The sequence below is a fragment of the Rattus norvegicus genome, chromosome 5, assembly GCF_021556685.1.
Source record: "Rattus norvegicus strain SHRSP/BbbUtx chromosome 5, alternate assembly SHRSP_T2T, whole genome shotgun sequence".
Taxonomy (NCBI): domain Eukaryota; kingdom Metazoa; phylum Chordata; class Mammalia; order Rodentia; family Muridae; genus Rattus; species Rattus norvegicus.
Genome location: NC_141538.1, coordinates 64,550,165 through 64,566,635, shown reverse-complemented (window position 1 = coordinate 64,566,635; position 16,471 = coordinate 64,550,165). Strand labels below are relative to the sequence as shown.

Below are 16,471 nucleotides of genomic sequence, written 5' to 3'. Positions count from 1 at the left end.
ACAAAGGAGAAACATCTACCACTTCAAACCACAGCAACGCCAAAGGAGGGAGATGAAGTCAAACCAGGGCCATCGTTTTAATTTCTGATAACTGGAATGCTGGCTTTCGGCATGGTAACCATGCTAAAGTAAGGCCTTGCAGGTGTGGTGGAGTGTGGCAGCATCCCAGACAGGCCCAGAATTCATAATCCTCCTGCCTCAGTCTCCTGAGTTCTTGGCTTCTAGGTATGTACCACAAGGTCCAGTCTACTTTCTTTTTCAAAAAATAAAAAAGTAAGAACGAAGTGAAGAGAAGTAGCTGTGGAAAACGTCTAGCTCATTTTTTTCCGCTTCGACTGTCGGTCTGAGGTCTGGGCCGGAGGCAGTGGGACGGACAGAGTGCCCAGTCTATGATCCTCTTCCCTGCCATCTGCCAGGGACACCTTTCTTTTGGAGATCTTCAGCCTCATGGCTCTCGCTATCTCAATCATCCTTGGGAAGGAACAGAGCAAATGGTGAGGATGCCTGTGCACCGCTCAGGTCAGGCAGGGCAGAGAGCTCACTGCTCCATCCATGAAGCAGGGTTCTCTGTCCACCCCTCACTTCGCCCTGGTCACAGTGATTCAAAGCCCACAGGGTTATTGAGAACAGCAAGCTGTAGGCAGCTCAGGCCTGAAGCCCAGGCACCCTTCTGGGGAGTGAGGCCATTACTTTTCCTCCGATTCTTTAGTTATTTAGAAAGTCAGTGAGGGACACTGAATGAATTCAATACCGTGCCTCTCAAAGAGTCATCAATCATTCATTCCTTCAATCACTGAGAACTGTCTTCTGGTCCCAAGATCTTTCCCATGAGTCACCCTGTCCCTTAACCACCCTTCAGCAGGGCATCATGCTCCGGGCAGGAGTAGGGATCCCCCCAGGCTGCTGCAGGGAGCACCGTGCTCTACTGAGCTCACCTTTTCTCACTCAGCTTCAAGTCCCTCTGTAACACCGTCAGATCAATCTGGAAGTTATTTATGTGCAGAGCAAGGATGATTGCATATGCAGTGATCTTGGCCTTCATAGAACTCGAGATTAAGTTCCGTAAACTGTAGGGTCAGTGGAAATGAAGGAGAAATGAGGTTAAATTCCATAAACAAAATAGGGACACGGGAAACTTTCTCTCTGTGGTTAGTGTTCCCAGTTTGGGACTGGGGTGGGGGTAGGGTAGGATGGGGGGACAAGCCACACAGCCTGTTCTAAGGTGCCCAAGTCTCACAGTGAACTGTGAGCCAAGCCTTGTATCCCCTAAGAGACAGAAAGCCCTGCCCACATTTCCCCATGCAGGGTGGCAGCACTGCTGTCCTGCGTCTGTCACTGTCTGCTCAGCAGGCCTGCAGGACAATCACCTCGAACTCAGTGCTGCCCCTGCTGCTTCCAAGCACAGGCAGGAGCAGGAAGCACAGCCCAGTGCAACAGCCAGGATGCTGCTGGAAATCCTGTCTTCTAAGTCCCCACACTGGCTGCCCTTTTCTGCAGCTCTGCAGCCATCAGGGCGCATGTACTTTACTGCAGGGGTCACAGCCAAAATAAAATGAACACTTCAAGGGGGACAGTGTATGTGATGTCTGTGTGCCCCTAAAAGCCAAGCGGAAGTAATGAGCCCTTTGGCACTGGATCTCGGTGGACGTGAAACTGCGATGAGCCCCACCCTTCACTACCACCTCCCACCTGCTTTCCTCTTCATACAGGAGCCCCTGACCTGCCGTTGTTGTAGGTCAAGCAGGTGAACTGCTTCAGCAGCTTGGTGTTGATGATGTGCGGGATCCCAGGTCCTAAGGCACCTAGAACACAAAGTTCCATCATTGTCCTGGAAGTGCACAGGCCACACATCTGTTAAGAGGGAGATTGGTGGGGGGGTGAGGAAGGGGGTGTTGTAATGGCCAGAACCACATGGTAAGAGGATCCAAAGCAGCCACTCTGAGGTCAGACATACCACTGGTTGTTTATGAAGGAAGTGTGAGAAGAGAGAAGGACACACTGACGAAGACTAAGCACAATAAGATGCTGGACAGTAAAGTCTGAACCGGTGAGATGATGCCATAGGGGAAGATGTGTGCCACCAAGTTCCAGGAGTCACAACAGCCGAGGACAGATTCCCTGGTTGTGCTCTGACCATGGAGGCACTAGGTAGGCGCCCCCAACAGCTACCCACAAACAAGTGCATGCAGGGTGGAATGGGGAAGGGACAGGAATATGAAACCCGGGAACTGAGCAGGTGGGCACACAGAAACAGTGAACAGGCAAACTGACAAGCTGATAGACTAGATGCCATTTATACCTCATACCATGTAATTTACTCGTTATGGTTTTGTTCCACTTATATTGTACAGAAAAGAAGGGACGTAGAGGGAGGTGTTGATTCCCTAATTGGTTCTTGATTGTGTCAATTCAATAAAGGAGTCAGAAGCCAATTGCTGGGTGAAGGGGAAAAGGTGGGATTTCCAGGTTGGATGGCGGGGGTAGAGGAAGAAAAGGGATGCAGGGAGAGGGGAGCTCTCTTCAGACCAGGTTTTAGAATGAGAGGACAAGACAACCATGTAAGGTCTTAGGGCAACTAGAGCGGGTGAATTTCTGATATAGGATAGCTGTAAGCTTAGGGTAATAAATTCTATACCCAGAAATTGTGTTATCTGACAAGTTTTAAAATATTAAAACTGTCTTAAAGCGTTTCTCATCCTCGGGCAAAGGCAGAGTAGTGGCTGGTGACTTGGCGAAGCTAGCTGGGAGGGGTAGGGGACCCAGGGAAGGGCAGGGGACCCATCCCAGTCAGGACACCAGCTGGCTGTTGGCAGAGCTAAGCAGAGAATGTGGCCGGAGCAAAGGAGCCATTGTGTTTTTAAAGTTGCACGGTAGGTATGAGTGTGTGGCCACCACATACGCTCCTGGAAACAGGTGGAACTGTGAGTTTTTTTTCAAGCCAGGGTTTCTCTGTGTGGCTGTCCTGGAACTCACCCTGTAGACCAGGCTGGCCTCAAGCTCAGGGATCTGCTTGTCTCTGCTTCTCAAGTGACTGGATTAAAGGCCTGTGCTACCACCGCATGGAGGAACTGGAATTTCTAACTTTACAAACTGACTTTCTCAGTCTGAAATAAAGTGTTATAATACTACCACCAAAACAGGGAAGGAAGGAAGGGAGGAAGGAAGGAAGGAAGGGAGGAAGGAAGGAGGGGAGGGAGGAAGGGAGGAAGGAAGGGAGGGAGGAAGGAAGGAAGGAAGGGAGGGAGGAAGGGAGGAAGGGAGGAAGGAAGGGAGGAAGGAAGGAAGGAGGGGAGGGAAGAAGGAAGGGAGGAAGGAAGGGAGGGAGGAAGGAAGGAGGGGAGGAAGGGAGGAAGGAAGGGAGGAAGGGAGGAAGGAAGCAAGGAAGGGAGGATGGAAGGGAGGGAGGAAGGGAGGAAGGAAGGAAGGGAGGGAGGAAGGAAGGAAGGGAGGAAGGGAGGAAGGGAGGGAGGAAGGGAGGAAGGGAGGGAGGAAGGGAGGAAGGAAGGAGGGGAGGAAGGAAGGAGGGGAGGGAGGAAGGAAGGGAGGAAGGAAGGGAGGGAGGGAGGAAGGGAGGAAGGAAGGGAGGAAGGAAGGGAGGGAGGAAGGGAGGAAGGGAGGAAGGGAGGAAGGGAGGAAGGGAGGAAGGAAGGAAATGTAGTTTGATGTCAAGGTAATACATGATTGGACAATAGAGAGTGGAGCAGGGACAATGTTTTTGTAAGTCGGGAGAGAGGAGGAAGGGGGATCGAGATGGAGTCTTCGGAGGAGGATGGTTCAGATTTAGGTGAATTAGATTGACTTTATCTTGTCTAGGTGGGTGGTTTATATCTTTATCAATTGGCAGTGAATTTTCTGTGTGGATGAATTGTGGATTGAGAATTTAACGTGTAAATCTAATTGCTAAATTACAAGTTTCTGGAACTTTTGATTTTACTGGGCTAAAGAGGACAGTGTGTGAAAGAAACGGCTGAGAGGCAGTTGGAGTGTGTGGATCTGGTTCTGTTGCCCTCAAGGAGCGAGAACCCGCAGGGCCAGCAGATATGTGTGTGTCAGAGTGGTAACTAGCACCTAGGGGACCTCGTGGAGAGGGCGGCTAAAAGGAGACAGCCGGGAGAGGGCGGCCTGCAGACCTCATAGCAGAGTAGCAGCTGGAGCGAGTGGGTCCGGCTTGCGGGAGCAGATAGAAAATGTTCCTTTTTAATTTTTACCACAACAATGAGAGAGAGGGAGGGAGGGAGGGGGAGAGAGAGAGACAGAGACAGAGAGAGAGAGAGAGACAGAGAGACAAGCCAAGTTCGATGGGGCACTCTGGAGGCAGAGCAAATGACTCTGTGAGTTCAAGGCCAGCCTGGTCTGTACAGAGAGTTCCAGTCCAGCCAGGAATATACAGTGGGACTGTGCTGTCCTACAACACCAAAGCAGCCTGAAGGTGCAAATCGAAGCTCTGACTACTCTGTCACTGCTGTCTGTCCTGACGCACTCCCTCTTTGTTCCATTTGACCTGGATACAGTGTTTTCCTAACAAAACAAAAGCAGTGAATGTGCTCCCTGGAAGCCCCATCCACCCTGTCCCCATTTCCAGAACAGAACAAAGAAATTCAGAGAGGAGAGGCCTGTGCGGCTCAGGCAGGCAGCGGGAGCAGGAGGAAGGGCAAGGTGCACAGAGGCCCTGGACAGACATCGATGGAGGTGATGTCAGAACCACAGACAAGCCAGCAGCTGGAAAGAGCTGGGATAAGAGAATGCTGTGGGCCTTACTTTTCCCTTTTATCACTTTCTGAGCTCGGAATCTGAGGAGGGCGTCTAGGAACCAAATGCTCCGGGCTTGCCGGTTTCGCTGCACCTCGTCTGCTGGCAAAGACTTCAGCATTTCTATGATGAAGGAGCAGTGGCTAAAACAAGAAAGGGTCACAGCAGCACATGAGGGGAAGCAGGCTCTCAGGAGCCACACCCCCTCCCCAGCACACCGTCCATACACCCAGAGCAAGACGGCTAAGGAGGCCCGCCCTTCAGGGTGCACCAGGTTTGACTGACAGACTCCATCGCACTGAATAAGGTAGACAGCAATAGTGGATGACTCCTATAATCAAACTCCACGTGCACCCACACGCAAACACATACACCACGCACACACAAACACATAGGCATTCATACACACTCAGACACACACACGCACAATCAAATTTTTAAAGAGTAGGGGAGAGATGGCTTACTAGAGTATTGCTGCTCTTGCAGAGAACTCCAGTTTGTTTTCTACCACTCCCCTGGGCCATTCCCAACAGCCTGTAACTACAGATCTAGAGGATCCCATGACACCCATGTCATAGGCACACATACACACATACAAAATCTTAGAAAAGAAAGGAATAGTTAGAAGAAAAGGCTCAGAACTAAGAAATAATCTGACTATCATTTAAAAAAAAGTTGTTTTAATGGCAAAAGAGAAGAGGGATGGATAATCTCTGTTATTTAAAATAAATAATGTTTAGAATCCGTATTTAATTTTAGTTAAGTCTGTCAGCATGCTGTCACAGAGAAGCCTTGCTTTGGGCTCCCAAGCTGGCCTTTGGGCACTGACAGTGACACTCTGCTTCAACAAACAGTAGAGGCGGGGCAAGCTTTGGTCCCCGGCCCCAGACTACAGCACCTTACTATCATCTCCCAGCTACAGGCTCTACACACATGACCACTCCTCTTCCTTGAATCCACCCACAGCTCCTGGAAGCCTAGCATCGAAGCTTGCTCCTTCCTTCATTCCAGGCTGCGCAGACGCCACCCATGCTTCACGGGGCTGCTTTCTATCTGACTGGTTTTTCCCATGACTCACTGAAACCCCATCTACCCACGAGTACCTGTTCTCTTCCACCATCTTCAGTATGTCTTCAGACGTGACCTTTCTGAAGGCTTCGGATGGGCTTTCAAGAGCATCATACTCGGCCGGGGACAGGACTGGTTGCGGGTCAAGAACGTGACTGAACAAAATGGAAACCCATGGAGCTAAGTCGTCCCACAGGGCCTCATTTCCCAGGTAGGAAAGCAAAGAGAAGAGGGAACTCACAGAGGAAGCAGGGAAAAGCTCAGGGACCCTGAGTCTCAGACCCCGGCTTAGGGATCACTTCCTACCTGGACCATCCTCCCCCTTCTCTTCCTTATCAGAGCGTCTGTCAACATTTCCAATAAACCAGACTCTAGGTTCCAACTCTTCTCTCAGTATGTCTGCTCTAGACTTTGACACCAGCCAACTGTTGTAGAGAATGACCCCCACAGGGCTAAGCCGTGTCCCTCTGTCCTATGGGCCAGTCAGTACTGAGGAAACCTAACTGACCAACCTCTTGCTAGCAGCTCTAGGACATGGGGAAAAGATTTGGATGTCACATCTATTAACGTCACAGACGATGACCACCCTTCTACACAGCCTGGCTCTACCAATGTGTACAAACATCACAGCCTGCAGATTAGACACCCGCTCGTCAGCAAGGATACTGTCTTCAAATCTATACACGTCTTCGGGCTTGGTGGCATCAGCATGGCAGGGAGGAAGGTAGAGGGAGTCATTTTGCAAGTCATCTTGCATGGCATCGCTGACCAAAGCTTTCAGTGAAGAAAAATCAATGTCAGTGTCGGCTTGTCTGGTTTCAGGCTCCCCAACGCCCCACTAGGCAGTGGAGACCACGAGTTCCGAAACTCAAATCGGAACACCTGCCAAGATCTGAGCTGCCTGTCAGGCTGATGCAGAAAGTGAGTACCATGTGTTTGCCCTCGATTAACTCAGAACAGAGTCCAAGAGATGTGGGCTGCTAAGTAATTACTGCGCGACATCGGAGAACCCCGACCAAGGGCAGGGCTTGCACACTGCCCTTCCGATGCCTGCTCCCCTCCTGGACTGAGGACAGGATGGGGTGGCGTGTCTCTCCTACTTCCAGGGTTACTCCTGAAGGCCCTCGGCCAGCACGGGAAGGGAGCCAGCCCACCGTTTGCCTCGGTGAGCGCTCTCAGGCCTTCGCAGGCACAGTCTTCACCCAAGCTCCAGCGACTCACCACTCACGCCCTTCGTGTCAATGATACTCTCTGCGGCTTTAGCTACTGTGAAATTCAAAGACTCGCTGCCAACTTTGTTCATTCTCCGGGAGTTCAGGGACCGCTTCTGCTTGGTGCTTCCAAAGGCTTCAATGCAAGAATCCAACTGTGGAAGACACAAACCCAGTTACTAAAGGATCGGCTGGGCAGCGTGGCAGTTCCCAGTTGTGTAAGCATAAGCAAGCTCGGGGGCTGCCTGAGCCAGGATTACGTCACCTGCCAATCAGGCTGAGTCCTTTCTCATGCTTGTCCATCTCAACGCACGCTCCACATCAGCCCTGAGGTTTGCTGTATGGTCTCCCCCACTTACAAATCTACAGTTTCCCATCAGGACAAAATGAAGACTTTACTAGAATCAGGGTTAGTAAATCTGTGGCACACGGCCTACCCATCTCCCATTCTGTGCCAGTAACGGACATTGTTAATAAATCACTGGTTCTCCCCAAGCCATACAGAATGCATTCTCTTTTCAGTGGTCCGGGCAGCACTGAGAAGTCAATCTATCACCCTGGGGTGAGATGGCTTCTCTAAGACTCCCCTAGAGCAAGGAACTCAAGGAACTGACTTTGTTTATGGGAGTTTCCAGGCACAATCATTTTCTACATTTTGAACCAAAACTTAAAGGGTTTTCTACTCCATCAGCCCAGAGAACAGGGTGCAAATGCTGACGTTAGCTACGTTGCCCTGGCTGAGGCAGCAGCTGGTCTGCTCCCTGGGAGGCTGGGAAGGCCTCTGCAGGTAGCAACCATGCAGAGTACCACAGACCAACTGAGCTGGGGCAGCCAGTGAGGGCCAACTGAGTTCAAGGGGACTGGTACACAGATGGGAAACCAGGACGGGAAGGAGCCTCCTAAACTGTCACTCACCTTGTCCCTGAAGGTCTTGTTCTGATTCTCCAGAGGAGGCCCATGCTCAATAGAGTCTTCTACAGAAACACAGAACAGGAAGAGAATACAGAACTGTGAGGCTCACAAAGTGTATTCTGCTGTGTTTTAAATGGGGTCTGACTATGCTGCCCACGCTGGTCTTGTGAGTTCAACTGATGCCCAGGTCTCAACGCCCACAAGCAGCGGCACTGCAGACACCAGCCACTGTGCTCAGCTCTGTAAGGCCTTAAACATCTTCAAAGCACTTAGCGCTGATTTAACATTAATCAGAGAAAAGCAGATCTCCTCATTCCAAGATTTCCCTAATATGAATGTACACTGTGAATGCTGAATATACTCTCAGTACACAAGTAAGAGAACTGGGGAGCAGGGGTCCTCCGCTCCAGCCTCTTAATCCATAATCAGGGAGACATGAGGCCTGCAGACACCATGACTGGCCCTAGCACTTTTCCAGGCGGGCCAAGAGGATCAGAAACCAAACCCTTGGCTCTTCCCATAAGCAGATTTGCTTTGCTGGTCAAAGTCCTGAAGGCAGGCGTAAACGTGAAGCGAATTTTCACATGACGCTTTCTGACCTTCCACAGACAGAGGACTCATCCAGCAGGACAGCAGTGCAGTGGCCTCGCCTGAGCTAGCTCAGCCACAGGTCACCTGACTCAGCCGGGTCCCAACAGTGGTTTAGGAAAAAGAAGGAATAACAGTAGAGATAATTATGTGGTACTCGTGAAAGGTGTTCAGAACAGTGCAAGTGTACAAGTACCCAAAATGAAAGTTGTGTATGTGCTACCCAGAACAAGCCAGTACTTATAAACTATTTACATGCAGCATAAAATATGGCTCATCAAAAGATTAAACAGCTTTGGAGTCTGAAGACTGACCAAGCTCAGCTCCCAGCATCCACACGGTGGCTAACAACCAGGGTAACTTCAGTTCCAGGGGCTCCAATGCCCTTCTGATCCCCACAAGCACTGCATGTGTGTGGTGCACAGACAGTAGACCCATACAGATAAAATAAATAAACCTTAAAAAAAAAAAAAAGACTTTTAATAGTTTCACTTTGGTAGGTTGGCAGAGGGCCAGCAGGTAAAGGTGTTTGCCACCAAGTGTGATGACCTGAGTTCCCATTCCTGAATCTACATGTTCGAAGGGAAATAAATCACCTTGCTTGAATTGACCTCTAACCTCCACACATGCACGGTGTCATGTATACACATGTAAAATAACGAAGAAATGTACTAAAATATTTAAATTTCCACTGGAATTTCTGTGTGTATGGAGCTTGTGGCCCAAACACACGGACTTCTGTGTGGATCCCCAGGCCCATGGGAAGCTGGGCGTGGTGGCACACACATGGGACCCGAGCACTCCCACAGCAGGATGGGAGGCAGACACAGGAGAACCCTAGATTGCCAGCCTACCCAGAGCCAGCAGGACGTGCTGTCTCTCATGGTAGGTTAGGACTGACAGCGAAGGTTCCACTCTGACCCCGTGTTATGCTGGGGCGCGTGCGTACCTGCACTCACACGCATGAGGAGTTAAGGAGAACCTGTGAAGGGAGAGAATGTACTGAGGCCTGACTGACTCGGCTGAAGAGACACTCTTACTTGCCATCAGATCCTTAGCCTGGAACTTGAAGCACAGTGGGGAATCAATAAATGATTCATTTAAAAAAAAAATACACCTATAACTTTTCTAATTAAAAAAGGAAGGCAGGGTTGAGGATTTAGCTCAGTGGTAGAGCGCTTGCCTAGGAAGCGCAAGGCCCTGGGTTCGGTCCCCAGCTCCGAAAAAAAGAACAAAAAAAAAAAAAAAAGGAAGGCAAAAACACCTGGCAAGGAGGCTTCCTGTTACAGCTGAGGAAAATCTGTTTGCCAGGCAGACACACAACGTTGTGAGTCCGCACCCCTCATCACATAAGCCTGCATGGTGGCACACACCTGTGACGTCAGCACTCGTGCAAAGGCAAAGGCAGGGCCGACCTCAGCTGCCCAGCAGAGTCAAGGGCCTCTTGGACTACATGAGACCGTGTCTTTAAAAGGTGTATGGGGGAACCCATTTAGGGAAAGAAACTGCAAATGCATTTTAGAAAACAAAAAATGAACTCATACGACAAATTCAAACTGTGCAGTCTTTAACTGAACTGCCATGTCTGGAACCTACCAGCAAACAGGGGCTGCATGTTGAATACTTCCGCATCATAGACTTCCATTTGGCCAGAGGTCTTATTCAGAATGCCCACAAAGTGTCTGTGCCGGAAGGAAAGACACCATAATAGGTTACTCAAAAGGAACTATTTACACAATTCCCGTTCCCCACGCACACAGGGTCCCAGCTTCTTTCTGTCAGAGGAAGGCATCTAATTGCTCAGATGTAACGGTGATCCCTGCATGGAGAGGGGACAGTAGCAGGTGAAGAATAGAAGATGGCTGTGGACTGGAAAGGCCACCAGCTACTTCTTTTAACCAATCACATTTAGAGCCACTGCTGTTACCTGGAACCCTTCTAAGGTATTAAGAATCCAGAATTAGGGTTGGGAGAGATGGCTCAGCGGTTAAGAGCACTGACTGCTCTTTCAGAGGTCCTGAATTCAATTCCCAGCAACCACATGGTGGCTCACAACCATTTGTAATGGGACCTGATGCCCTCCACTGGTGTGTCTGAAGGGAGAAACAGTGTACTTATATATAAAATAAATAAATCTTCAAAAACAGAATTAAACTATAATTTTGGCTTGCATAAACTTTATGGAGACAGACACAAGCACACCCTAGTTCCTCCTGGAGAGATCTGTGGGAGGCAGGGTGTCTTTGTAAGTGCTGACGAGCAGGAGTGGGAGTGAGGGCTGAGGCCCAGCAGGACTCTGAAAGGTTTCCCTAAGGTGCACTGACGCATCCTGAGACCCCATCCACCCTGTTCAGCCCTGGGAATAAGACTCTTCGACTGGACATGCTGTTACAAGGAAGACAGCAGAGGTGAGTACAGGGCAAAGCTACCAAGGTCATTCATTCACCAGTGACATCGCTGTGACCCAGAGCCTTGAGGATCCCAACTCCCCTTGTCCCAAGGCAAGTGAGCAGACAGCGGATAGGACAGTCACAAATAATGCCATAAACAAATAAGGTCTTTAGAAACTTAACAGAGGAAAGCATCTTTTCCTCTCCAGGGTGTCTACACCTGGTGTAAGGAACTTGTGAGCCTGGAAATGTAGGGTCCTGGCAAACCTTCGGATCCCTCCAACTACCCCCCAAACAGACACCAAAGTCACCAGTGACGGTATCACCAACGCAACCTCCTTTTACCTCTGTCATTGCTTGGTTATCCATTACCTGCAAAGAGTGTTGCATTTGAGGGCGCCAGTCCCAAAATTGTTTCCAACATAGGAGAGCCTGTCTGTCTCAGCGGCCTGAAAAGCAGGGAGGGCTCCGTGAACAGTCAGCACTGAGCATGTGCAGCGCTTTATGACATGCGCAGAAGCCTTCGAGTCAAATGTACCAGCCCCAGATATCCTCCAAGTGACTCAGCCCCGTCACATCTACGCCATATTTAGGGTTTCTCTGGGGGAAAGGCAAGAAAACTTTGGAAAGGGAACCCCAAATACCATAAGGAAGCTTCAAAACGATCAGTAAAGTTCTTGGGGGGGGGTGGGGTTGGGGGTGGGGAGTAGCACATAAGATTGAATGAAATTTAAAAGCTTCTACACAGCAAAACAAACACTACCCAAAGTAGAAAGACAGCCTACAGAATGGGACAAATCTCTGCCACATATCAATAGTATTAATCAAACAAGGGATAGATCTCGAGGGTATACAAGGAAATGTAAATATTAAACATTAAAAACACCCTCAAATAATCTAGTCAATAAGTGGGCTGATGACCAGAATAGACATTTCTCCGTGGAAGTAACACATGCCACCAATAAATACTTGAAATGTATTCAATACCCTTAACCATCAGAGAAATGCAAAGTGCTTTGATGCCTGCTGAGTCCGCTCCCTGGGTAAAGTCTAGAGGATCACCTGAGATAGAGCCCAGAACCCACATGGGAACCGAGCAGAGGCAGTTTCCTAAGTTAGTCCCTGACTTATATGCATGTGCAGACACACACACACACACACACACACACACTCACACACACACTCACACACACACTCACATACACACACATACACACACTCACATACACACACACATTCACATACACACACACTCACATACACACACACACTCACATACACACACACTCACATACACACACATACACACACTCACATACACACACATTCACATACACACACACTCACATACACACACACACTCACATACACACACACTCATACACACACACACTCACATACACACACACACTCTCTCTCTCTCTCTCTCTCTCTCTCTCTCTCACCCAAAATAAACTCTGCTTTTTGGGCTGGCAAGATGGTTCAGTGAGTAAAACCAATAGCTGCTAAATCTGATGACCTGAGTTCAATCCCCAGGACCCATGTTTTGGAGAGAACTGATTCTTCCAAGCTACTCTCTGATCTCCAATGTGTACCATAGCACTCTTCCCACCTCCCCAAACACAGGCAAATAAACGTTTCTTTAAAATAGCTTTGATTCAGGCCTGGTGACACTCAGAAGGCAGAGACAGGTGGATCTCTGTGAGTTCAAGGCCAGCCTGGTATAAAAAGCAAGTCCAGGAGAGCCAGGGCTATTACACAGAGAAACAACAACAAAACAAGCAAGCAAGCAAACAAACAAACAAACAAAAAATGCTTTGAGATTCCATCACACCCCAGTCAGAATGCCTATCACCAAGAAAACAAGTAACAACAAGTGCTGGCAAAGATGTGGGGAAAGAACTGTTATTCACTGCTGGTAGGGCTATAAACTGTTGCTGCCATGGTGGAAGTCAGTGTGGAAGGTCCTCAAATACTAGAAGTGGAACTGCCGTATGAGGCAGCTGTACCACTCTTAGGCACGCACCCAGAGGTCAGTCAGCTCACTGTACACGCACTTCTACAATCGTGTTTTTTGCCACACGATTCACAACAGCCAGGAAATGGAACAAGCCTAGAAGTTCATCAGTGACAAAAACAGATAAAGAAAATGAGGTAAGCATGCACAAGGGGACTTTCTCAACCATAAAGAAAAATAAAACCGGGCTGGAGAGATGGCTTAGCGGTTAAGAGCACTGATTGCTCTTCCAGAGGTCCTGAGTTCAATTCCCAGCAACCACATGGTGGCTCACAACCATCTGTAATGGGATCTGATGCCCTCTTCTGGTGTGTCTGAAGAAAGAGACAGTATATTCACATACATATAATAAATAAATCTAAAAAAAGAAAGGAAAAAGAAAAATAAAACCATGATACTGGTGGGGAAATGAAGTGGAATAAAACAGACTTAGAAAAAAAGCGTTTTTCTTCTCATATGCAAAGTCTGGGTGTGACTCTGTGAGTGTGTGAGTGTGCACACATTCAAGGCATGAGAGTAGAATCATAATTAAGAGTTGTAAAAGAAAGGAAAACCAGAGAGAGAGGCTGATACAGTATGTATGTAATGAGATAGTTATGTGTTGCGGGTGTTTGGCCTTTATGCATATATGCATGCCTTATTTATGAAGTGCTCACAGGAACCAGGAGAGGGTGTTAGGTCCTCAGGAACTGGAGTTATAGACAGTTGTTGCCTCCATTTGGGTGCGGGGAATTGGACCCAGGTCCTCTGGAAGTGCTCTTTACTGCTGAGCCACCTCTCCAGCCCAGTATGTATGTCATGAAAGACTTATTTGGGAGGGTGGCAAGCGACCGGCAAGAGGGAGATATGGGGGATGGCAGCGGGCAGAAGGCAGTGGGAATACAGATAAAAATAGCAGTTGGCGGCACAACAGAACTAACCAGTGAGGCCTTGGTCTTCTAGCACTTACAGGTACCGGGATCCTGTCCAGAACTGCCTTAGCCCAAGTCCTAGATCTTTGCCGACCTTTCTGACATTAGCTCTCCCTATGCACCGAGGCCACTGGAAACGGCTGGCTCGATTCCCATCACAGACAAGCTTTTCTTCTCTGTCTTTTCACTATGGACACCAAACGTCAGCTATCACACCATCCTTCATTCCGATTCACCCTTCTCGGGAAGGCATTCAGACCAGCAGAGACTAGGTTTCCTACAGAGCTCGCTAGGCTCTAAGCACTCCCTTAGACCCCAAGCTGCGTCTACTGTATGCCTGTACTACTTGGCGAATTTGAGTCTCTGGAGGGCAGATGCTCTTAACCCTGGCATCCACCCAGGAGAGGCCAGAGATGCTACAAAGCATCCTGTGGGGCTGGGTGGTGGTGGCACATGCCTTTAATCCCAGATCCCTGCACTCAGGCGGAGACAGGTCCCTGAGTTCAAGGCCAGCCAGGGCTACCCAAAGAAACCTTCGAAAAAACAAGAAAAACAAAAAAGCATCACTCTGGGGTCAGGAACACTCTTCCATGGGACCTTCATGGGATTCCCAGCACCCACAAGGTTTCACAACCAACCATTTGTAACTCCAGTTCTAGGGGACCCAGTGCCCACTTCTGACTTCCATTAGCTACACACATACACAGAACATAGACAAAAATGAAAAACACCCATACACATAAAACAGGGTTGAACCTGATCTCTGAACAGCTTCCCTAGGAGTTGCAAATCCCATTAAGGTGCTTCCTTAGCCTGCTACAAGAGGACATGGTGAACATTCAATAAGGGGGAAACATATGAAGCCAGGAGTGGCTGGTGCTGCACACCTTTAATCCCAGCACTAGGGAGTCAGAGACAGGTGACTCCCTGAGTTCAAGACCAGCCAGGTAGTAAATTCCAGAATAGTCAAGGATAAACAAAGAAAACCCGTCTGGAAAGATAAAAACCCATATAAGTGAAAAGCTATCCGTTCACCCCAAATCTTGCTCCTCAATGGAGCCAGAGTCCCATTTGCTACTCCTTCGTTTCTCCCCCTACCCCCCGCCATGTCTGCCCACACCAAGAACCTTCTGAGGTCTGCAGAACCCAGACAACCTGTACCAGCAAGCACTTACCAGGATCCGATGACACTTCTGCCTGGGGTTTACCAAGTCGGTGCTGTTGTACAAGGTGAAGCGCATGTTGCCTGGATTCTGCAGCTTCCCATTGGAGAATTGGACTGTAAGAGTGTAACCAAAGAATGAGACATGGGCAGGACCAGCAGGGTGAGGTGGGGGATAATGAGGGGATTGCATTGTGGCTGGAAGCCGGTAGCGACGGCAAGGAAGCTCATGTCCGACTTTTAGGGGGATTGAAGGAAATCCTGGTTCAGTTCTAAAGAGGGAATTGGAGGAGGGGAAAGAAAGTGACCTCGTGGTAGGGTTGTGACAGAAGAAAATTACTGAGGGAATTCCATTTACTGGCAAGAGAGGGAACTCTGCTCCTAGAGAGGAAAAAGGGCGAATGAGAGACCTGTGGAGATGTCAGATCCTGGGCAGTGTCCTAAGAAGTATACGAAGTGATGACAGATGAATGGAGGGAAGAGGTGATGGTGGCAGGGGTCCTGTCCCAGCTCCAGGCAGTGGACAGGGAGCTACCGTGGTACCCAGATCTTGGAAGGGGACAGGGTTATGCGGAACTCTGCTCCTATCCGGCGGTCTTTACCCAGCACAGCTTTCTGCCTGTCGTCGGGCTCTCCACAGTACTGCCATCTTGCACTCTGTAGCACCTCTGTCTCCGTGTCTCCAGTCTGGCCATCCATCCCGGGAGAATCCGGCGTAGCCATGAGCTCGCTGGTTCACACGCGGACTCACAAACCGGAAGTGATATCTAGTCCCCGCCCAGAGCACGCCAGCAATAAGACCACGCCCCTTACAGGGTAGCTCTCGTCTCCGCCCATTCTTGGTTCCTCCCGCGATGACCACGCCCTTTGTAGGAGGGTGCAGTACCTCCTCTTTCCTAGCTGGCCTCCAGATGAAGAGCTTAGCTTTTGTAATGTATTTCTCCCCACAGGCTCTAAGCTATGGGACCAGTCCTAGACCAAAATCTCCAAAACTGAACCAAAATAAAAGAAACCGTTCCTCTTTAAGAGCTGTCTTCATTTTGTGTTGTTATTGTCGTTCTAGGGAGACTATCACCTTGTCTGTAATCCTGGTTGACCTGGAACTCGCTCTGTAAAACAGAATGGCCTCAGATTCACAGAGATTGAACACTCGGTTTTGTCTCACATGTTTTGTTAAGGTAATATTAAAAAAAAAAAACCTGACTAATGTAGGTCCTTTCCTTAAGTAATTTCAATACAGCTACCCGAATAGAAAACTAACAGTGATACGACCATGTAATCTTTCTTTCTTTTTTTTTTTTTTCTTCTTTTTTCTTTTTTTCGGAGCTGGGGACCGAACCCAGGGCTTTGCGCTCGCTAGGCAAGCGCTCTACCGCTGAGCTAAATCCCCAACCCGTAATCTTTCTACAGTATCCAAATTCCCCAACTGTCTCGATACGGCCTTTACAGCTAAAAGATCCTGT

The 16,471-nt window shown here is 49.1% G+C and overlaps 1 protein-coding gene across 2 annotated transcripts; it reads right to left on the bottom strand.

Annotated features, from left to right (window-relative positions):
• Window positions 1-53: 53 nt before the first annotated feature.
• On the bottom strand, window positions 54-15,757 carry Polr1e (RNA polymerase I subunit E). 2 transcript variants are annotated; one of them, NM_001107938.1, is given in 12 exon segments: window positions 55-471; window positions 936-1,067; window positions 1,721-1,802; window positions 4,759-4,892; window positions 5,853-5,949; window positions 6,484-6,591; window positions 7,039-7,183; window positions 7,944-8,002; window positions 10,125-10,210; window positions 11,291-11,367; window positions 15,022-15,125; window positions 15,611-15,757. In NM_001107938.1, coding segments are annotated over 12 exon segments (1,305 nt in total). In that variant the 5' UTR covers window positions 15,732-15,757; the 3' UTR covers window positions 55-311.
• Window positions 15,758-16,471: the final 714 nt, after the last annotated feature.

Excerpts from the sequence above, each read along its gene's own strand:
- Polr1e (XM_087548954.1), bottom strand. The coding sequence starts at position 7,120 with ATGAACAAAGTTGGCAGCGAGTCTTTGAATTTCACAGTAGCTAAAGCC. Across the intron at positions 4,893-5,852 it reads AAGATGGTGGAAGAGAACAG|CCACTGCTCCTTCATCATAG; the intron begins GTACTCGTGGGT and ends TTCTTGTTTTAG. Across the intron at positions 1,068-1,720 it reads TTGACCTACAACAACGGCAG|TTTACGGAACTTAATCTCGA; the intron begins GTCAGGGGCTCC and ends CTGACCCTACAG.